Raw genomic sequence first — 20,897 nt, 5'->3', positions numbered from 1 at the left:
ATTCAAATTATTTTTGGTCCCAGAATATGTGATTTAATTTACGACCAATCTTTTCGGGACACCCTGTATAATAAATGGGATTAGCTGGCTTAAAAATTCATAATCTACGTTCTGTAGAAAATATACAGTTTTTGGTTTCTTTTTAACTAGATCTTAATATCTAACCAAGCATTTTAAGACCTTTTTATTATTTTTTCGATGATATATTCATGTTTTTAGTTTGTTCAAAATATTCTAGATAATTGTACACTATAATCCCTAATAGCACAAGGACGTCCAATGGACGTCCATTGGACGTCCTTCACGGACTTTAGGGACGTCCATTGGACGTCCGTTTTCGTCCGAGGAACGTCCTTTATACGTCCTATTTTGGTCCAAATGTCGCGCTACCGAACGTCCATTGGACGTCCATCTAAGGTCCGAGGTGACGTATATTGGACCTTAATCGGACGTAATTTGGACCTTGATCGGACGTCCTAGGGGACGTAAATTGGACCTTAATCGGACGTAAATTGGACCTTAATCGGACAAATTGGACCTTAATCGGACGTAAATTGGACCTTAATCGGACATAAATTGGACCTTAATCGGACGTAAATTGGACCTTAATCGGACGTAAATTGGACCTTAATAGAACGTAAATTGGACCTTAATGGGACGTAAATGGGACCTTAATCGGGCGTAAATTGGACCTTAACCGGACGTAGATTGGACTTTAATAGGACGTAAATTGGACCTTAATCGGACGCAAATGGGACCTTAATCGGACGTAAATTGGACCTTAATCGGACGTAAATTGGACCTTAATCGGACGTAAATTGGACCTTAATCGGACGTAAATTGGACCTTAATAGGACGTAAATTGGACCTTAATCGGACGTAAATGGGACCTTAATCGGACGTAAATTGGACCTTAATCGGAAGTAAATTGGACCTTAACCGGACGTTCTAGGGGACGTGAATTGGACCTTAACCGGACGTTCTAGGGGACGTGAATTGGACCTTAACAGGACGTCCAATTTTGGTCCAAATGCCACGTTACCAAACGCCCAATGGAGGTCCACTTAACATCCGAAGGGACGTTCGGTGGACGTCAATTGGGCCTTCATAGGACGTCCCAGTTTGGTCCAATGTCTTGCTGCCGAACATCCATCTAATGTCGTGGGAAATAAAAAATATATTTTTTAAGGAACTTATATTACATCTTATATTAAATTACAATTATTGGATATTACATTATTTACATTAAATTACAATACACTTCTCCAAGAAATTAACGCACCACCTTAAATATGGGGTATTTTTTATGTCTCGTATTTCCTAAACCTGTTGTTTCATCTAAGTGATTTTTTTATAATATTATAGCCTAGGCTATAGGTTACCTCCTTAAGCTTGTCATGCACAGGGAGCTATGCTGTAATATATGTACATTATATCATATCGCTCTCTATAGTAATGAGTGAGCCTGCAGACAGAAAACAAATGGTTCCATATGTGCAGGCTCACTCATTACTATAGAGTGCGATGTGATATAATATATATTACAGTATAGCTCCCCGTGCATGACAAGCATAAGGAGGTACTTAACCTATAGCCTAGGGCCTAGGCTAGAATATTATAAAAAAATCACTTAGATGCAACAACAGGTTTAGGAAATTCGAGACATCAAAAATGCCCAATTTTTAAGGTGGTGCGTAATCGGCTGTATATACAGGGTGTAACAAAAATACACGTCATAAATTAAATCACATATTCTGGGACCAAAAATAGTTTGAATGAACCTAACTTACCTTAGTACAAATATGCACATAAAAAAAGTTACAGCCCTTTGAAATTACAAAATAAAAATCGATTTTTTCGATTATATCGAAAACTATTAGCGATTTTTTATTGAAAATGGACATGTGGCAGTATTATGGCAGGAATATCTTAAAGAAAAATTATGGTGAAATTTGTGCACCCCATAAAAATTTTATGGGGGTTTTGATCCCTTAGATCCTCCCAAACTTTTGTGTATGTTCCAATTCAATTTTATTATTGTGGTACCATTAGTTAAATTCAATATTTTTGTTTCTTAGTATTTTTCAGATAAGGCAGTTTTTATCGAGTTGCGACTTCTTTTTTAACATGTCTACATAAAAATTTTATGGGGGTTTTGTTCCTTTAAACCCCCCCAAATGTTTGTGTACGTTCCAATTAAACTATTACTGAGGTACCATTAGTTAAACAGAATGTTTTTAAAACTTTTTTGCCTCTGTATTTTTTCGATAAGGCACATTTTATCGAGATCTGGCTTCTTTTTTAATATGGTTCAAAATATCCCTAAAAATGTAAAGCATAAATAAGTCTGCATATTATTACCAAGTCTCCATAATCGTACTTAACCATATACAAATATGTGGTGGATTTGACAAATATTCAAAATATTTCGATAAAAATTGACTTTTTGAAAAAGCAATAAGAGGCAAAAAAGTTTTTAAAACGTTGTGTTTAAATGGTACTACAATAATAATTAAATTGAAACGTGCACAAAAGTTTGGGGGGGTTTAAAGGAACAAAACCCCCATAAAATTTTTATGGGGTGTCCAAATTTTACTATAGTTTTTTCGTAAGATACTGCTGCCATAATAATGCCACATGTCCATTTTCAATAAAAAATCTCTAATAGTTTTCGATATATTGGAAAAAATCACTTCATCTTGTAACTTCAAATGAATGATAAAGGCACAGAGACTTAGATGGCGAGGTCACATTGAAAGGATGCCAAAGACGAGGACTCCAAAAATGGTACTAAACTACACTACAGCTTCAAGAAAGAGAAGAGGAAGGCCGAAAAATAGATGGAAGCAAGAGGTCGAAAAAGATTTGGAAAGAATGGTGCTACAGGGTCAGAAAAGAAAAATGAATAACAGGAAGGAATGGAGAAAAATCACATATCAAGCCAGAGAAGATCTCAGTACATAAAGAAACGTGAAAATGAAGAAAAAAAACAAACTTTTCAAGCCATGGGCCTCTAAGACCCTTGGTGCTATTATATATATATAACTTCAAAGGGCTGTAACTTTTCTTGTGTGCACATTTGTACTAAGGTAAGTTAGGTCCAATCAAACTATTTTTGGTCCCAGAATATGTGATTAAATTTATGACCTGTATTTTTGTTACACCCTGTATATATCTACATACTTCATCTAATTTACTAACTGTTGCGCGTCATCCGCGTCGTAGCCTGTGAGGTTGCATGATACCAACACGAAATATTTAGGCGGTAGGTGTGTTCTTTTTTAGAATCACTTTGCCGAGTACACTGGAATTACAGCCACTAGACATATTTTATTATATACGCGTAGAAATAATATTTGAAGATTTCTATTAATGTTAACCTAAAGAAATACACAATAATATGTTTCATTTAATTTGTATAAATGGATTATAAAGCGTTTTTATGAAGCAGATTTGTTCGGATCACACTGTAACTGTAATCGAACGAAGGTGACATTTTAGAATAAATTGGTAACATTTATTTGACAGTTACGGTGATGATGATGACACTTCATATTTGTTTATATTCTTTACTATAAGTATCTGTTTTATTTATTATATTTACTGTTTTTATTATTTACTTTAATATAAAAAGATCCTCTACTATAAAAATATAAATTTCACCTAATTTTATAACGACTTGGAATAATCGAGGTATCTGACAACTTTTTTAGTTGTTATTGTAGACATACTTATACAAAGAAACCTACCGGCTTTTTGCCAAGAGTTCGGAGCCGTTTTTTAATTATTAACAATGCAGTGCAAAAACTCTTGCACTGCAAATCTTAAAAGATTATAACTTAATTCTTGTTCTCTATTTCTTAAGTTTTTACTTATTTACATTGAATATTAATTTGTTTTGTTGTATAATCCACGTTTACAATAATTATGTGACATATTTGATTTAAAATGGATTCAGGATCTTTTTATACTTTGGCAACTATGTCAACTTAGATCTCTGGCGTAGATAATGACGTGCAACAGTAAGTAAATTAGATGGACTGTAGGTTATATTTGGTTCTTGGGACATCAAAGTATATTTTTTAGACATTCTTAGTCACTGATGTGACATACCTCCGATTTGTTTTTTCATGAGTTTTGTAAGAGAGACTAAAAACTTTTTTTATAGTCACCTCCTGTTTTCATATATTTTTTGACATGTTTTGTAGTAAATTCAACTATCTATTTACTACAAAACATGTGAAAGCAGATGATCCTAAAAATGGTTTTTCGTCTCCTACAAAATTCATGAAAAAGCAGATAGGAGAATTATTGTACATTACAATTCTCTGATGTTTGGGAAAAAGGGCTTAAGTCAGAATTGCACATCGATAATGTTTTGATGATTTCTACAGTACTGTAGTAGATTCTACTGTACTTACATACAGTTTACATCTACAACAGTTTTTTTCTGGTCCAGAAATCATCAAAACATTATCAATGTGCAATTCTGACTTAAGTCCTTTTTGCCAAACATAAAAAAACAATCTGGTCATAAGTGACCAATGAGCAATTTTAATTTAGCCTAAATTACTACTGTTTCTTAAAATGAAGAGCTTACCTCATAGCGTCTCTTATCTAATCTAACAAGATCGTGCACTATTCTAACATACACAGGCACAGCACACAAGCACTATGCTCCGTTTTTCACTATCACCTATCACTCAAACTAGTTCAAAAGGATTTGTCCTCTTCAATCTTCTAGTTTGCCCAGTAGTATCGAGGAGCTGGATTTCCTCGATATTCTTGAACTCATGAAGTTGATGCTCGTGACCCTGCTATCTTCTTGATATTTGTTGATAATGTAATAACTTATTATGCATGGACAATGTGGACTTTCTTCCAACTAGCCAATACACTTTTTATATCTCTCTTTTGCCTTTCATAGCCACAAGGCTATACATTTCCTTCTTGGTTTTTTTTGTAGGCCACTTTCAGCTGATTCTAAAAAAAATTAAAATGAACGGTAATTTTTCTATTCTTTACAATTAAAAATCAAAAGAAATAGGTACCTATTTACAGGTAATAATATGCATGTATAAATGATTCGTTTCATAAAGAATAAAGAAAATTGAAAACGGATTTTATAATACTTACAAAATTGTTTAAACAAGAGATCTAGCCAGTGCCCAGAGCAAAAACTAGCAGACAGTACAGCAAAAAAGCCACTAATTTCCATTTCCCACACCCCCTTATCGATGCATTTTTTTCCAATCAAAATTTTTACTTTTTTACTAAATTTTTAGGTTATCGGTTATGTTATGAAAATGAAATGTGATGACCAATGACCACGAGACGCTACATAGATACTCGCGCGGCAAATTTGAAAATGAACGCAAATTGAACAGTACAATAAATGGCCTCTCTTAAAATCTTGTAATGGAAAATTTTACCCCTCCAGGAAGACATTGTACTATGTTCATAGAATATCTTGTGGTAACTTTCCACCCATAATTTAATCAGATAGATGTTCACGGAATAGAACGGTAGTACCTACATTCCTGGAATGTTTTGTGTTGTTAGGATTAAACTTTTATTTTATTTATTCTTGAATATTTCCTATTGTTAACCATTGTAACCAATAATTTACAAATAAGATTTTCATTACATTACATAAAATCAAAAACATTTTTTGGATATTAAACTATATAGTTTGTTTATAATTGTAATAATTGTATATACAATTTTGAATTAAGATTTAATCTTTTCGATTTAAACTACAGTAAAACCTGTGTTACCGGCCCCCTGCAAACACCGGCCACCTGTACTAACGGTCAGTTTAAAAATTCCCCAAACCAATTACAGTAAAACCTGTCAGTAACGGCCACTAAAAATGAAAAAGCTATTGGCCGATATAGAAAGGTGACCGGTATTGCCAGTTTTTGTAGTCTAGATATAATTGGTTTGGGGAATATTTAAACTGGCCGTTAGTACAGGTGGCCGATTTTATCAGGTGGCCAGTAACACAAGTTTTACTGTATATCTAGACTACAAAAACTGGCAATAACGGCCACCTTTCTATATCGGCCAATAGTTCTTTCATTTTAGTGGCCGTTACTGACAGGTTTGACTGTATTTCATTAACGTAAAGTTAACGCGTAAGTTAATATTTTATTGAATTATTTTGCTATTTGATCCCGTAATTGGTATAATGTGTCCAATATAATATATACGCGTTCATAAAACGTCCGTATTTCGTCCAGTATGGACGTCCAAAGGACGTTCAACGTCGGACGTCCAAAGGACGTCCATATTTATTCCGTCCGAAGGACGTCCAACGTCGGACGTCCATATTTATTCCTTCCGAAGGACGTCCAAAATGGGACGTCCAAAGGACGTCCGTTTATAGTCCATGGACGTAAGGACCAAAAATGGACCTATTTTGGACGTCCAAAGGACGTCGTGTGCTATTAGGGAGATAGCCAACTAAATAAACACAAAAATTTTATTTTTGTTACAGCCTGTATATAAGTTTACCTATATATACAGTGCATTACGCACCACCTTAAAAATTGGGCATTTTTGATGTCTCGAATTTCCTAAACCTGTTGTCCCATCTAAGTGATTTTTTTATAATAATATAGCCTGAGGCTATAGGTTACTGCCTTATGCTTGTCATGCACGGGGAGCTATACTGTAATATACATTATATCACGTCGCTCTCTATAGTAATGAGTGAGCCTGCACATACGGAACCATTAGTTCCCTGTCTGCAGGCTCACTCATTACTATAGAGAGCGATATGATATAATATACATGTATTACAGTATAGCTACCAGTGCATGACAAGCTTAAGGATGTAACCTATAGCCTAGGCTATATTATAAAAAAATCACTCAGATGAGACAACAGGTTTAGAAAATTCGAGACATCAAAAATGCCCTATTTTTAAGGTGGTGCGTTAATTTCTTGGAGAAGTGTATTGTAATTTAATGTAAATAATGTTAAATTGGAAGAAGGTTTAAAAATGGCAAACAATAGAATAGAACAATTGGAAAAAGATAGACGGAGAAATAATATAGTATTAAAAGGCCTAACACTAGATGCTACCGACGGAAAGCCTGTAAAGGAGTCAGTAGAACACTTCATAGGAAGAAATCTGAAATTAGAGGTCAGACTGAGAGGAGCGGTGAAGATCGGCGACCAAATCTTTGTAGCAGAAATGGAAAACCTAACGGATAAGATGAGTGTACTAAAAAACAAAGGAAAACTGAAAAATCTACAGGGACAAAAGGTGTATATAGAATCAGATTTAACAAGAAAGGAAAGGGAAATACAAGCAAAAATTAGGAAAATGGCAAAAGAAGAAAAAGACAAAGGTAATACTACGAAGATAGGATATATGAAACTGGAGATTAATGGAAAGGAGTGGAAATGGGACCATAATAAAGAGAAACTTATACTAACTCACAGAAATATCGGGGAAGGGACTTCAAAAAACTAAAAGAAAATAATGAGACCGGACCCACAACAATGACAACCAAGGCAATGAATGGGAAAAGCGATAGGGAAAAAGATGATGCAAAGGTAAACAAGGATGAAAATAGGAAAAAGGGGAAAGCTAGATTGCAGAAAAAAGGAGAGATAAAAATGGGAACATGGAATGTGAGAAGCATCAATGGAAAAGAGGAAGAACTGGTAGAAGATATGATAAGACAAAAAATAGAAATACTAGGAATAACAGAAACGAAGATGAAAGGAAAAGGTCTTAAGAAAATACACAAAGGATATTGGTTACTTTGGGTAGGAGCGGATACAAAAGAGAGAGCAAAAGAAGGAGTCGGGATAATAATTGCACCGAATAGACTACAACACGTTATAGAAGAAACATATGTTAACCAGAGAATATTATCGGTGAAAATTAAACTGATGGACGAAGAAATATGGACAATAATAACAGCCTACGGAGTAAATGAAGATGCAAGAAAGGAAGAGAAAGATAAATTTTTCGAGGAGCTCCAAATGCAAATTGATAATGGGGAAGAAAACATAATTGTAATGGGAGATCTAAACGGTAGAGTCGGAAACAACAACAGCGGAATAGAGGAGTGCATGGGAAAAGAAGGAGAAGAAATGCTAAACAGAAATGGTGAAAGAATAATAGAAATATGTATGGAGAATAAACTAGTTATAACAAATACAAAATTTAAACATAAAGAAGTACACAAATACACGAGAGTACAAGACAGCAGAAACGAAAAATCAATCATAGATTACTTTTTGGTAAGCGCAGCAACAAATGGAAAAGAGTACAGGATACGAAAGTGAAAAGAGGCTCGGAGATTGGCAGTGACCACCATCTAGTAATAATGAGAATGAGAACAACAGAGGAAAAAGAAGAAAAGAGAAGAAAGGTAGTAAATGAAAAAATAAAAAGTTACAAATTAAAAGAGGAAATATATAAGAAGAAATTCCAAGAAAACTTAGATAATACTTTGAAAGGTAGGGCAAAAAATACAAATATAGAAAAAAAATGGGAATATCTAAAAACCAGCATAATCAAAGCAGCTGAGGAAACTTGCGGGAAAGCAAAAATAGCAAACACTAACATGAGGAGAACAGAATGGTGGACGGAAGAAATACGAGAGAAAATAAAGAACAAAAAAGACAAATGGAAAAGATACCTAAGCACAAAACACCCGGAAGATTACGAAGCATATAAAGAAAAAAGGAAAGAGGTTAAAATAGCGGTGAAAGCAGGAAAGGAAAGGTCATGGGAGATATTTGGACAAAAAATGACAAAAAATTATAGGGAAAACCAAAAACTCTTCTACGGCGCATTAAAACAACTCAGACAAAAGAAAGAGCACACGATGCCGAATATAAAAGACAAGAATGGAAACGTACTAACAGAAGAAAAACAAATAATGGAAAGATGGAGAGAACATTTCAAAGAGCTAACTCATGTAGACAAGGACAACATAGGGGAGATACAAGAAAGGAATGAAGAACAACAAGTGGAATCCATAACAAGAGAGGAATTAGAGAAAGCAATAGAAAGAGTAAAACTGGGCAAAGCACCAGGCAAGGATCATATCACCCCGGAAATGATAAAATTCATGGGGACAGAGGGAATGGATAGCATGAAAGAACTAATGAATGATATCATAAATAGAGCAGAATTACCAAAGGACTGGAAGAAAGACATTATATTACCAATACACAAAAAGGGAGACAAGAGAAACTGTAATAATTACCGAGGTATCACCATATCAAGTATCCCTGGGAAGGTATTAGCAAGAATACTAGAGACAAGAATAAAAACACAAATAGAAACAACTATGGAAGACACACAGTGTGGATTCAGGAAGGACAGAAGCACGCAAGACCTAATATTCACATTAAGACAAGTAAGTGAGAAGGTAATCAAGAAAAATAGAGAGATACATATGTGCTTCATTGACCTGGAAAAGGCGTTTGACAGAATCCGAAGAAAGGACGTTTGGAAGACACTAACAGAAAGGGGAGTCGACAGACACATAATAGAAGTAATAAAGGATATGTACAAAAATAATACAAATACAGTAAGAACCAATAACGAGGAATCCAGAGAATTTTCTACAAGTCAAGGCGTCAAACAGGGATGCGTGCTGAGTCCACTGCTATTCTCAGTGGTACTGGCCCTAATAGCACACGACGTCCAATGGACGTCCAAAATAGGTCCATTTTTGGTCCTAACGTCCATGGACTATAAATGGACGTCCTTTGGACGTCCCACGTTGGACGTCCTTCGGAAGGAATAAATATGGACGTCCTTTGGACGTCCGACTTTGGACGTCCTTCGGACGGAATAAAAATGGACGTCCTTTGGACGTCCGACTTTGGACGTCCTTCGGAAGGAATAAATATGGACGTCCTTTGGACGTCCGACGTTGGACGTCCTTCGGACGGAATAAAAATGGACGTCCTTTGGACGTCCGACGTTGGACGTCCTTCGGATGGAATAAATATGAACGTCCTTTGGACGTCCATATACTGGACGAAATACGGACGTTTTATGAACGCTTCCCTAATAGCACACGACGTCCAAAATAGGTCCATTTTTGGTCCTAACGTCCATGGACTATAAATGGACGTTCTTTGGACGTCCGGCGTTGGACGTCCTTCGGTGGACTAAATATGTACGTCCTTCGGACGTCCGACGTTGGACGTCCTTCGGTGGACTAAATATGTACGTCCTTCGGACGTCCGATGTTGGACGTCCTTCGGGTGGAATAAATATGAACGTCCTTTGAACGTCCGTACTGGACGAAATACGGACGTTTGCTGATCGTCTATATTGGACATATTATACGAATTACGGGATAAAATAGCAAAATAATTCAATAAAATATTTTATGTTAATAAAATAGTTTACATCGAAAAGATAATTATATTTAATTCAAAATTGCACAGTTTAATATTCTAAACATGTTTTTGTTTTTTTTTGTAAAGTGTGAAAATCTTATTTGTAAATTATTTGTTACAATGTTTTATTATTCTAGTTACCAAGATCACATAAGTTTGCTAATTAATTCTAGTAAGCAAAAATATAATTTTTATCAATGTATCCGTACTACAAATGAATCTTAAGAGCATCTTTTTGAAGTTGAATATACGTGCTCAAAATAGGTCCAGTCTTAGTCCTAATGTCTATGGACTATAAATGGATGTCCTTTGGACGTCCGACGTTAGACGTACTTCGGGTGGAATAAATATGAATACGGTGGACTAAATATGTACGTCCTTCGGACGTCCGATGGTGGAATAAATACGAACGTCCTTTGGACGTCCGTACTGGACGAAATACGGACTTTTTGTGGACGTCTGAAAATCACCCCCACTACTTGGTTCCTCTGTTGACAAAACTATAACGATAGGCGATAGATTTTCGATTCACCCACCGATATCAGTATCAGTTCGAAGTTGGAGAGTTGATCTCTCAGTCGTTGTCGTCGTTAGGGCTCCGCGTAGAGTTTTATTCATTAACCACTGATTTTCATAATGTAAGAAATTATATTATATACGAATTAAAGTGTAATATACTTATACATATACTATATATTACGTAAAACTATGAAGACGCTGTTTCACAACATAACACAGAGTCCGACCGCCTCATCGGGCCATTTAGAGCATCAATGCATAAGTCCATCCAATGGATTATTATGTGCCCCTTTGACATAGGCGCACAACATTTTAATCTACCACCCTGAGGATTCCTGCTCCTGGAGATTTTCTGAAGTGCCGAAACAGTCTATGTTCCTGATTCCTCGATCAGATGAGAAGTTTTCGGAGCCATCAACCCCAGACAGCTACTGGAGCTCCACGTTGCAGCCAGTCACTTCTTGGTAAGTGAACGCCAAAGAGGAAGCATTCAGACTCTGCTGCTACCACCGTCTGGACATAGCCTATCGATTCCTGATGGCCTAGAGGACAAACTCGCCGAGAATGGTGGACAAAACCACCAGCCAGGACAACTGGTATCCAAACATTGGTATTATTTACGTTTTTTATTACATTTACATATTTTTTCATGCTCTTTGATATATTTCTTATGCTTTCTGGTATATTTTTCATACATTTTTCAATCTTATGGGTGTTTGGTAAAGAATGGGCCATAGCTTAACCTTGGATTACTGAGCTTAAACTAGGTCGATTTAAGCTAACTTACTTTAGTACGAAAGATGATAATAACCGAAATACAGGGTGTCAAATTTAAACTTTTATTTTATTCTTGATTATTTCCTGGGCAATACATCATTTTTGGTGTTGAATTTAGATTTCTTGTCCCAAAAAACCCCCGCTTACCAAATTTCGTGATATTATCCCATGCTTGTTAGGAAATATTCAAGAATAAATAAAATAAAAGTTTAAATTTGACACCTTGTATTTCGGTTATTATCAACTTTAGTACTAATGTAAGTTAACTTAAATCGACCTATTTTACCCTCCGAAATCTAAGGTTAATCTATGGCCTATTCTTTACCAAACACTCTGTATAAGTACATAATTGCATTCTAGCCAATCTTTTTGATTTTCTATAAAGTATAGACTTCCTTGAATTTTTACTGCAATGTAACTTCTTGGATTTGAATTTAAAATTTATTGTTAAAGGAAATTTCCGCTAGCTCGGTGGCCCCTTTGTTCGTCTTACTACTTACCTCTACCCAACGGTTCTTTTGTCAAACAGATTGGGTTGGTATGTACCTGGTAAGCAAAAGGTATTTATCTCAGTATTTTATAATCTATTTATAATATTGAAATATCTAAGCGAAGGCGGATGAAAAAAAATTAGACAAAAGTTGAATGATTATTATAATATTATAATATAATATTACACTATATAATAAGTATACATAGATAGAATATTTTCTTTTTAAGAAATTGTCCATTATCTCCAAATGAGCAAGGTGTCGATTTGAAAATATATGTATAATATACAGCCCATTACGCACCACCTTAAAAATTGAGCATTTTTGATGTCTCGAATTTCCTAAACCAGTTGTCCCATCTAGGTGATTTTTTTTATAATATCCTCCTTAAGGTGATACAGTAGCGATCAACAGGTAGCAAAAACGTGTTCCAAGATTGCGGCTGTAATTTTGAATATTTTTTCGAGATATTTGGCACACGTATTCGTAATATAATAAAGAATGGCGGTACAGAGCCCAATTTGAAAAATATATTAATATGTGGAAATTACTCTGTAATTAAATACAATATTAAAAAAACAAGCCTGTACCGCCATTAAGAAGAACAAAAAATACACTTTCTTCAAATAAACTTTTTTATGCGATGCCTAGATTTTGTGTCATTTTGGAACTACTAAAATTTTTTTATTTCATTAGTAGTTTCAAAATGACACAACATCTAGGCATTGGATAAAAAAGTTTATTTGAAGAAAGTGTATTTTTTTGTTCTTCTTAATGGCGGTACAGGCTCGTTTTTTTAATATTGTATTTAATTACAGAGTAATTTTCACATATTATTATATTTTTAAAATTGGGCTCTGTACCGCCATTCTTTATTATATTACGAATGCGTGTGCCAAATATCTCAAAAAAATATTCAAAATTACAGCCGCAATCTTGGAACGCGTTTTCGCTACCTGTTGCTCGCTACTGTTTCCTCTTAAGCTTGTCATGCACGGGGAGCTATATACTGTAATATATATTATATCACATCGCTCTCTATAGTAATGAGTGAGCCTGCACACACGGAACCATTAGTTCCGTGTGCCACATCAATGAGGGTTGTTTGTCTCGTTAATTTATTGACTAATACGAGATCTGGTCTATTATGCGCCACTGTTTGGTCTGTGAGCACAGTGGGGGTCCCAGTATAGCTTGTAGTTGCCATCCTCAAGCATACTCTCAGGGACGTATTGATAATATGGGAGGTGGTCGGTTTGGAGATATGGGTTTATTATTATTATTATTATTAATTATTATTGTAGTACCATTTAAACACAACGTTTTAAAAACTTTTTTGCCTGTTATTGCTTTTTCGAAAAGTTAATTTTTATCGAAATATTTTGAATATTTGTCAAATCCACCACATATTTGTATATGGTTAAGTACCATTATGGAGACTTGGTAATATTATGCAAACTTATTTATGCTTTACATTTTTAGGTATATTTTGAACCATATTAAAAAAGAAGCCAGATCTCGATAAAACGTGCCTTATCGAAAAAAATACAAAGAGGCAAAAAAGTTTTAAAAACATTCTGTTTAACTAATGGTACCTCAGTAATAGTTTAATTGGAACGTACACATTCAAAATTACTGAATAGAGAATTGAAAACCCTTTCAACTGAGGTGCCACACAACCCCTATTCCCATTTAAAAAAATCATTGATTACGTCATCACGCTCAGATGGATGACATCACTAGTATGAAATATATGTCAAAAAGTTGTAATTTAAACACAAAAATCGACCTGTTTCCGGATTTTTCTCTATAGTCGTCCATTTTAGAGAAAATTAATTTATTCCATAATTTAGGACCTCTCTGTATATATTATATCACATCGCTCTCTATAGTAATGAGTGAGCCTGCACATATGGAACCATTTGTTTCCTGTCTGCAGGCTCACTCATTACTATAGAGAGCGATATGATATAATATACATATATTACAGCATAGCTCCCTGTGCATGACAAGCTTAAGGAGGTAACCTATAGCCTAGGCTATAATATTATAAAAAAATCACTTAGATGGGACAACGGGTTTAGGAAATACGAGACATCAAAAATACCCCATATTTAAGGTGGTGCGTTAATTTCTTGGAGAAGTGTATTGTAATTTAATGTAAATAATGTAATATCCAATAATTGTAATTTAATATAAGATGTAATATAAGTTTCTTAAAAAATATATTTTTTATTTCCCACAATACATTCTTCACAGGTCTAAATATCAACTATAGACGTCCACCGAACGTCCTCCCAGGACGTTAGATGGATGTTCGGCAGCAAGACATTGGACCAAACTGGGACGCCCTATGAAGGCCCAATTGACGTCCACCGAACGTCCCCTTGGACGTTAGGTGGACCTCCATTGGACGTTTGGCAAAGTGGAATTTGGACCAAAATTGGACGTCCTGTTAAGAGGTCCAATTCACGTCCCCTAGGACGTCCGATTAAGGTCCGATTTACGTCCGATTAAGGTCCAATTTACGTCCAATTAAGGTCCCATTTACGTCCGATTAAGGTCCAATTTACGTCCGATTAAAGTCCAATTTACGTCCGATTAAGGTCCAACTTACGTCCGATTAAGGTCCAATTTACGTCCGATTAAGGTCCAACTTACGTCCGATTAAGGTCCAATTTACGTCCGATTAAGGTCCAAGTTACGTCCGATTAAGGTCCAATTTACGTCCGATTAAGGTCCAATTTACGTCCGATTAAGGTCTAATTTACGTCCGATTAAAGTCCAATTTACGTCCGATTAAGGTCCAATTTACGTCCGATTAAGGTCCAATTTACGTCCGATTAAGGTCCAATTTACGTCCGATTGAGGTCCAATTTACGTCCGATTAAGGTCCAATTTACGTCCGGTTAAGGTACAATTTACGTCCGATTAAGGTCCAATTTACGTCCCCTAGGACGTCCGATTAAGGTCCAATTTACGTCCGATTAAGGTCCAATATACGTCCCCTCGGACCTTAGATGGACGTCCAATGGACGTTCGGTAGCGCGACATTTGGACCAAAATAGGACGTATAAAGGACGTTCCTCGGACGAAAACGGACGTCCAATGGACGTCCCTAAAGTACGTGAAGGACGTCCAATGGACGTCCATTGGACGTCCTTGTGCTATTAGGGGGATGAAGCGATAAAGAAAGCCAAGAGAAGAATGAGAAAACTAACATTAGGATACTGGCAAATGAAACAGACTCAACTATCGGAGCTACTATTTGCAGACGACATGGTATTGATAGCAGAAAACAGAGAAGACTTACAGAACAATCTTGAAATCCTAGAAGAAGAACTATCAAACATAAATATGAAAATTAATACAGAGAAAACAAAAACAATGATAATTTCAAATACGAGGAAGACACACGCAATAGAATTAGACGGGAAACAACTAGAGCAAGTGGAATATTTTAAATACCTAGGAGTAATAATCGAATCAAATGGTAAACAAGACATGGAAATAAACGAGAGAATGGGACGAACAGGAAGCTTATTTAACACTATGAAAACAACATTTTTTGGGAAAAAAGGGATACCGGAAAAAGTAAAAACGGCAGTCGTTAAATCAGTAGTTAGACCAACAATCATGTATAGCAGCGAGACATGGACATTGACGGGGAGACAAAAATCCAGAGTCAATGCTATGGAAATGAGGTTCCTGAGGAAAATAGCAAACAGAAAAAGGACAGACAAAATACGAAACGAAACAATTAGACAAAACCTAAAACTAGAACCAATCAATGAAAAAATAGTAGAAGGACAACTTAGATGGTTCGGGCACGTGTGTAGAATGTCGAACGAGAGGCTAACAAAACGAGTGTTCGAAACGAGAGTGCAGGGGAAAAACAAAAGAGGGAGACCAAGAGTTATGTGGGTAGATGAAATCAGGAAAGAAGTCGAGAAGAAGGGATTGACATTGGAAAGTGCAAGAAACCTAGCGCAAGATCGGAAAGCATGGAGACTACAATGCCAAACTCAACTCCACCAGCCTTACACCTAAAGGTAGAAAGGCTTAGGACTAAGTAAGTAAGTAATGTAATATCCAATAATTGTAATTTAATATAAGATGTAATATAAGTTCCTTAAAAATATATTTTTTATTTCCCACCATACATTCTCCACAGGTCTAAATATCGATGCTAGACGTCCACCGGAGGTCCTCTCAGGACGTTAGATGGACGTTCGGCAGCAAGACATTGGACCAAACTGGGACATCCTATGAAGGTCCAATTGACATTCACTGAACGTCCCCTCGGACGTTAGGTGGACGTCCATTGGACGTTTGGCAACGTGGCATTTGGACCAAAATAGGACGTCCTGTTAAGGTCCAATTTACGTCCCCTAGGACGTCCGATTAAGGTCCAATGTACGTCCCTTCGGACCTTAAGTGGACATCCAACAGACATTCGGTAGCGCGACATTTGGACCAAAATAGGACGTTCCTTGGACGAAAACGGACCTCCCTAAAGTCTGTGAAGGACATCCTTGTGCTATTAGGGATGTATCTATGTAGGTATATAGTATCTTTATTCTATTATATTCTACTCTATTTCAAACCTATTCTATATAAGTATCTACACATTACACCTATTATCATCATCATCATTCTCTTTGCCTTATCCCTATGCAGTGTCGGCTTCCCTAATTGCATTTCTCCACACAATTCTATCTTGAGTCATATCAATGTTAATCCCCTTTACCAACATGTCCTGCCTTATCGTCTTCTTTGGTCTTCCTCTCCTACTCCTTCCAGGAATCTGCACTTCAGCTATTCTTCGTATTGGGTGATTAACGTCTCGATGTTGAACATGACCAAACCATCTTAACCTATGCTCTCTCATTTTGGCATCAATTGGTGCCACACCTAGACTTCCCCTAATATACTCATATCTAATTTTATCCTTCTTTGTCACTCCACTCATCCATCTAAGCATTCTCATTTCCACCACATGCATTCATTGTTCCGCTTTCTTTTTCACTGCCCAACATTCAGTTCCGCGTATCATAGCCGGTCTTGTGGCTGTTTTATAGAATTTTCCCTTCAGCTTCATTGGAATTTTTCTGTCACAACACACCACTCGCTTCTTTCCACTTCATCCATCCAGCCCTAATTCTACTGCATGCATCTCCATCTATTTCTCCATTACTCTGTAATACCGATCCTAGGTACTTAAAACTATTGCTTTTCACAATCATTTCACCTATTATATTATATTTTACTTTATTCTATACTATATATCTATTCTAATCTATCTATATATTTCATTTAATCTGTTACATTCTACTCTATTCTGTTTTAAATCAAATACTTTATTAGTAAGTATCTACATATATATTACATCTATTCTATTATATTCTACTCTATTCTATTTCAGTTTATTTTATACTATATATCTATTCTAATCTATCTCTCTATTTTATTTATTTTATTAATCTGTTCTATTCTATTCTGTTTCAAATCAAACACTTTACTCAAACAAAGAAACAAACGACATTCAAAAGCTTCTAATAAAAAAATCGTTGCATTGGTACTACTGAAAATATTGACATTTTTACAACATTTATTCCAAGTTCCTTCAATTTTTTTGAGGACAAGAAAATTTTGCTTTCAAGAAATTCACGAATTTATTGGCGTCAATGTTAATAAATAAATATACCTCTATGGTCAAGTTAATAACGAACAAATATGGATGTCAAATTGTTCTTTGAGAACACGTCAAATTTGGCCTTGAATAACTTGGTCAATTTATTGTTCAATTTATTGTTGATGTAAAGTGCACTTAAGTTAGGTTAAGGGTAAAACTTTCAAATTGCATGCAAGCCGGGTTGCAAGCTGTAAAAGACCATGCAATAGACTTGCATGAAAGTCTTGCATGCAAGAAATTGCAGCAAGTTTTCTTGCAAGCTGTAAAGCGGTCTTTAAAAACAAAAGTATTTGTTTTTATACTGGGGTACTTATATGTCAATGGGTACACTACTGATTGTTGGGGCAAGAGTCTACTCGTGGCTAAATTGTCAATCAAAGACAAGGACCTAGCCAATACAAAGAAGAAGATGTAGAAGAATAAGAAGAACCCTTTTTTTGGTAACCTAAAAATCTGACTTGTTTTTCTATCGAAAAAGAAAAAAAAACAGAAAAGAATAAAACCATTGTGAATTAAAATTTTGATGATAAAACGTGAATTTTTTATAGTTAATGATGAGTAATAAAAAAGAAATAGTGCAGAAAGAAAAAACTGTGCAAGCAATAATGGTAGCAGATACTTTTACAGATGAATTTATACCCATATCTAATTCAATCCCTCATGTAAGTTTTTTATTTCAATATATGTTGGTTTTATATATGTAAATTTAGAATATACAGTGTAAAAAATCCAGAACACTGCTCAATATTTCTAAAGCAAGTAATTCTGACTTTCAGTGAAGATGATGCAATGATCCTTTATGAATGATTTTATAACAAAAATAAAGCCCAAGTTGTATGTCTTAATGTATGTATAAAAAATGTTAGCCTTAACTTTCTGATAAATTCAACAAATGAAATTGTGGCAGTAGAAGATTCAAAGAAATTGGAAATAAGCTGCTAGGTTATCAGCACACCAGAAACAAGTTAATTAATTCCAATGTAGGAGAAAATGTACTCATAAAATTATCTTTAATGGGAATTAAGCACAATTTCAATTTTTTTTTTTTTTATTAATGGCTTTGACAGGGCCAATTAGCCAGACTATTTGTGTTTTTTTGTATGGTATTACAATATCAATTTTAAGTTAATATCTAAGCCTACTTATTATCTAAATTTACAGAGTGTTATACTATCTTAATGGATACATTTTTCAATTTTGTGTGGTATTTTTACAATTTTATAATTTTATTATCTAAGCCTATTTAAAATTTAAATTTACAGGACGTTACATATTCGTAAAGACATTGTAACGTCTGCTTATTTTTTGGAAAAAGAATTTCGTTTAAATTGACAGGTAAAGGACAATTTAGATCAATTAACTTTTCATACATTACTTTAATATTTTGTCTGTACAGTCCACACTCCAATATGAGGTGCTGTAGATCTCCCATTCCACCACAGGCGCAATATGGGTTATCACTGATACCTATGCTGTGTTTGTATGCTGGGGTAATACAATTTCAATTTAAACCATGTTCATTTTGACGTTTCGATGTCCACTTTGAAAACCACTCTCAAAATAGAATTTTTCAACTGTAATTATGGTTAGTTTTTATTATACCACAAGAAAATAGCTCCAGAGCAATATAATCATAACAGTCATGGTGAAATCAGGAGTCTGGTAGTAAAACAAGTTGGTCAAATATCCCTTTCGTGACCGGCTGATACGATTGTGAGCTCACGTGACTATCAATATCAAAATAAACATATTTTTACTAGGAAAGATGATATCAATATGTTGTGTCTATCGTGTATTATCAGAGTAACTGAAATTATTTAACGAATTCATGCTTAGTTTGCAATAGAATACCCTATAAAGAAGGCTGTGTATTTTGACGACAAAACCGGTAAAGGTAAGTAAAAGATATCTTGTTTTTTATAAGTGTTTATGTTATTGTAACGGGTTTGTGGTATAGATAAAGTTTCAACTTCAAGATAATCAACAAGATTTAAGAAATTATTGGTTTGTTTGTAGAGATCTTGTCCCGTAATGTTTGAAGATCACGATAGTGAGTTGCCATCACACATTCAATTTTCAATAGCAGGAAATTAAAATACTAAATATTTATTGGTTTGACTTTTTATTAATTTTTCTATATTTTAATGATAAAAGTAGTTTTTCTAATTATTACAGGTGTGCCTCTCACCCACGATTTGGCTCTAGAGGTGTTAAATGATGGTAACTAGTCCGAGATAGAAGATTTAGATGGCGAAAATGATGTTGCTTTTGACATTCAAATGTTTAAAAATAACACCGATGACAAGGATATTGAAGAAACTGTATTAGATGAAGAACCTGTATTGGATGAAGGACCTGTTCCTTCAACGAGCTCTTCTTCAGCAAAGAGGCAATGGAAAAACATGACATTTCAGCAAAAAATTTTTGTTTTATTTTAGTTAGTATGTAATAGCATATTAATCAATTATAAAAATAATTTTTATTTGGCCCTAATGGTGTTTTACGTTTAATAAAAATGAATTTTTTCATACACTTACGATCCTGTATTCATAGAACATAAGCCCAGAGCGCACGAACGTGACATGTCATTTGTGAAAGATTCAAACAATGAATTTTTTTCTGCATTTTTTACACCTTTTTAGATATTGTATATCGTATTTATTCAAAGGGAAACTTCATTTTAACTCAAAAAAAATTCAGGCCTGAAAGGGTTATACCAACTTAACATGTTTATTACCAAGCATATATTAGAAGAGTACTTGTCTGAACTTGTTGAAATAATTTACTTAAAACAGAATATTTCTCATGTGGTCGCACGCAGCGGCATGATCAACATGTTTTTTTTATTTATTTATTTATTGCTAATTTACAATCTACTTCAATACAGTAATAAATAAATATGATGTATGTTCTTGGCTTGTTGTCCCCATAAACGAAATTATACCACAACACCAATTCGGATTTAGACGTGAACACTCAACCATACAACAATGCCACAGAATAGTAAATATAATTAAAACAACTCTTGA

The 20,897-nt window shown here is 34.8% G+C and overlaps 1 protein-coding gene and 1 long non-coding RNA gene across 3 annotated transcripts in view; one reads left to right on the top strand and one right to left on the bottom strand.

Annotated features, from left to right (window-relative positions):
* Positions 1–254: 254 nt before the first annotated feature.
* LOC126887024 (uncharacterized) lies at positions 255–6,453 on the bottom strand. The gene is made up of 3 exons (XR_007698921.1): positions 5,137–6,453; positions 1,003–4,983; positions 255–968 (listed from the first exon to the last, which is right to left on the bottom strand). It is a non-coding gene; the product is annotated as an uncharacterized LOC126887024 (long non-coding RNA).
* Positions 6,454–17,995: 11,542 nt separating this feature from the next.
* Positions 17,996–20,897, top strand: part of LOC114334800 (translation initiation factor eIF-2B subunit epsilon) — a 103,739-nt gene continuing 100,837 nt past the window's right edge. For both annotated transcript variants that reach the window (XM_050654311.1, XM_050654312.1), the window contains exon 1: positions 17,996–18,530. In XM_050654311.1, the coding sequence (XP_050510268.1) occupies positions 18,420–18,530 (111 nt within the window). In that variant the 5' untranslated portion in view covers positions 17,996–18,419. The remainder of the gene's footprint in view (positions 18,531–20,897) is intronic.

The sequence above is a fragment of the Diabrotica virgifera genome, chromosome 6 (assembly GCF_917563875.1).
Source record: "Diabrotica virgifera virgifera chromosome 6, PGI_DIABVI_V3a".
NCBI lineage: Eukaryota > Metazoa > Arthropoda > Insecta > Coleoptera > Chrysomelidae > Diabrotica > Diabrotica virgifera.
The sequence above is the reverse complement of the archived record's forward strand: the minus strand, read 5'-3'. Positions and strand labels throughout refer to the sequence as shown.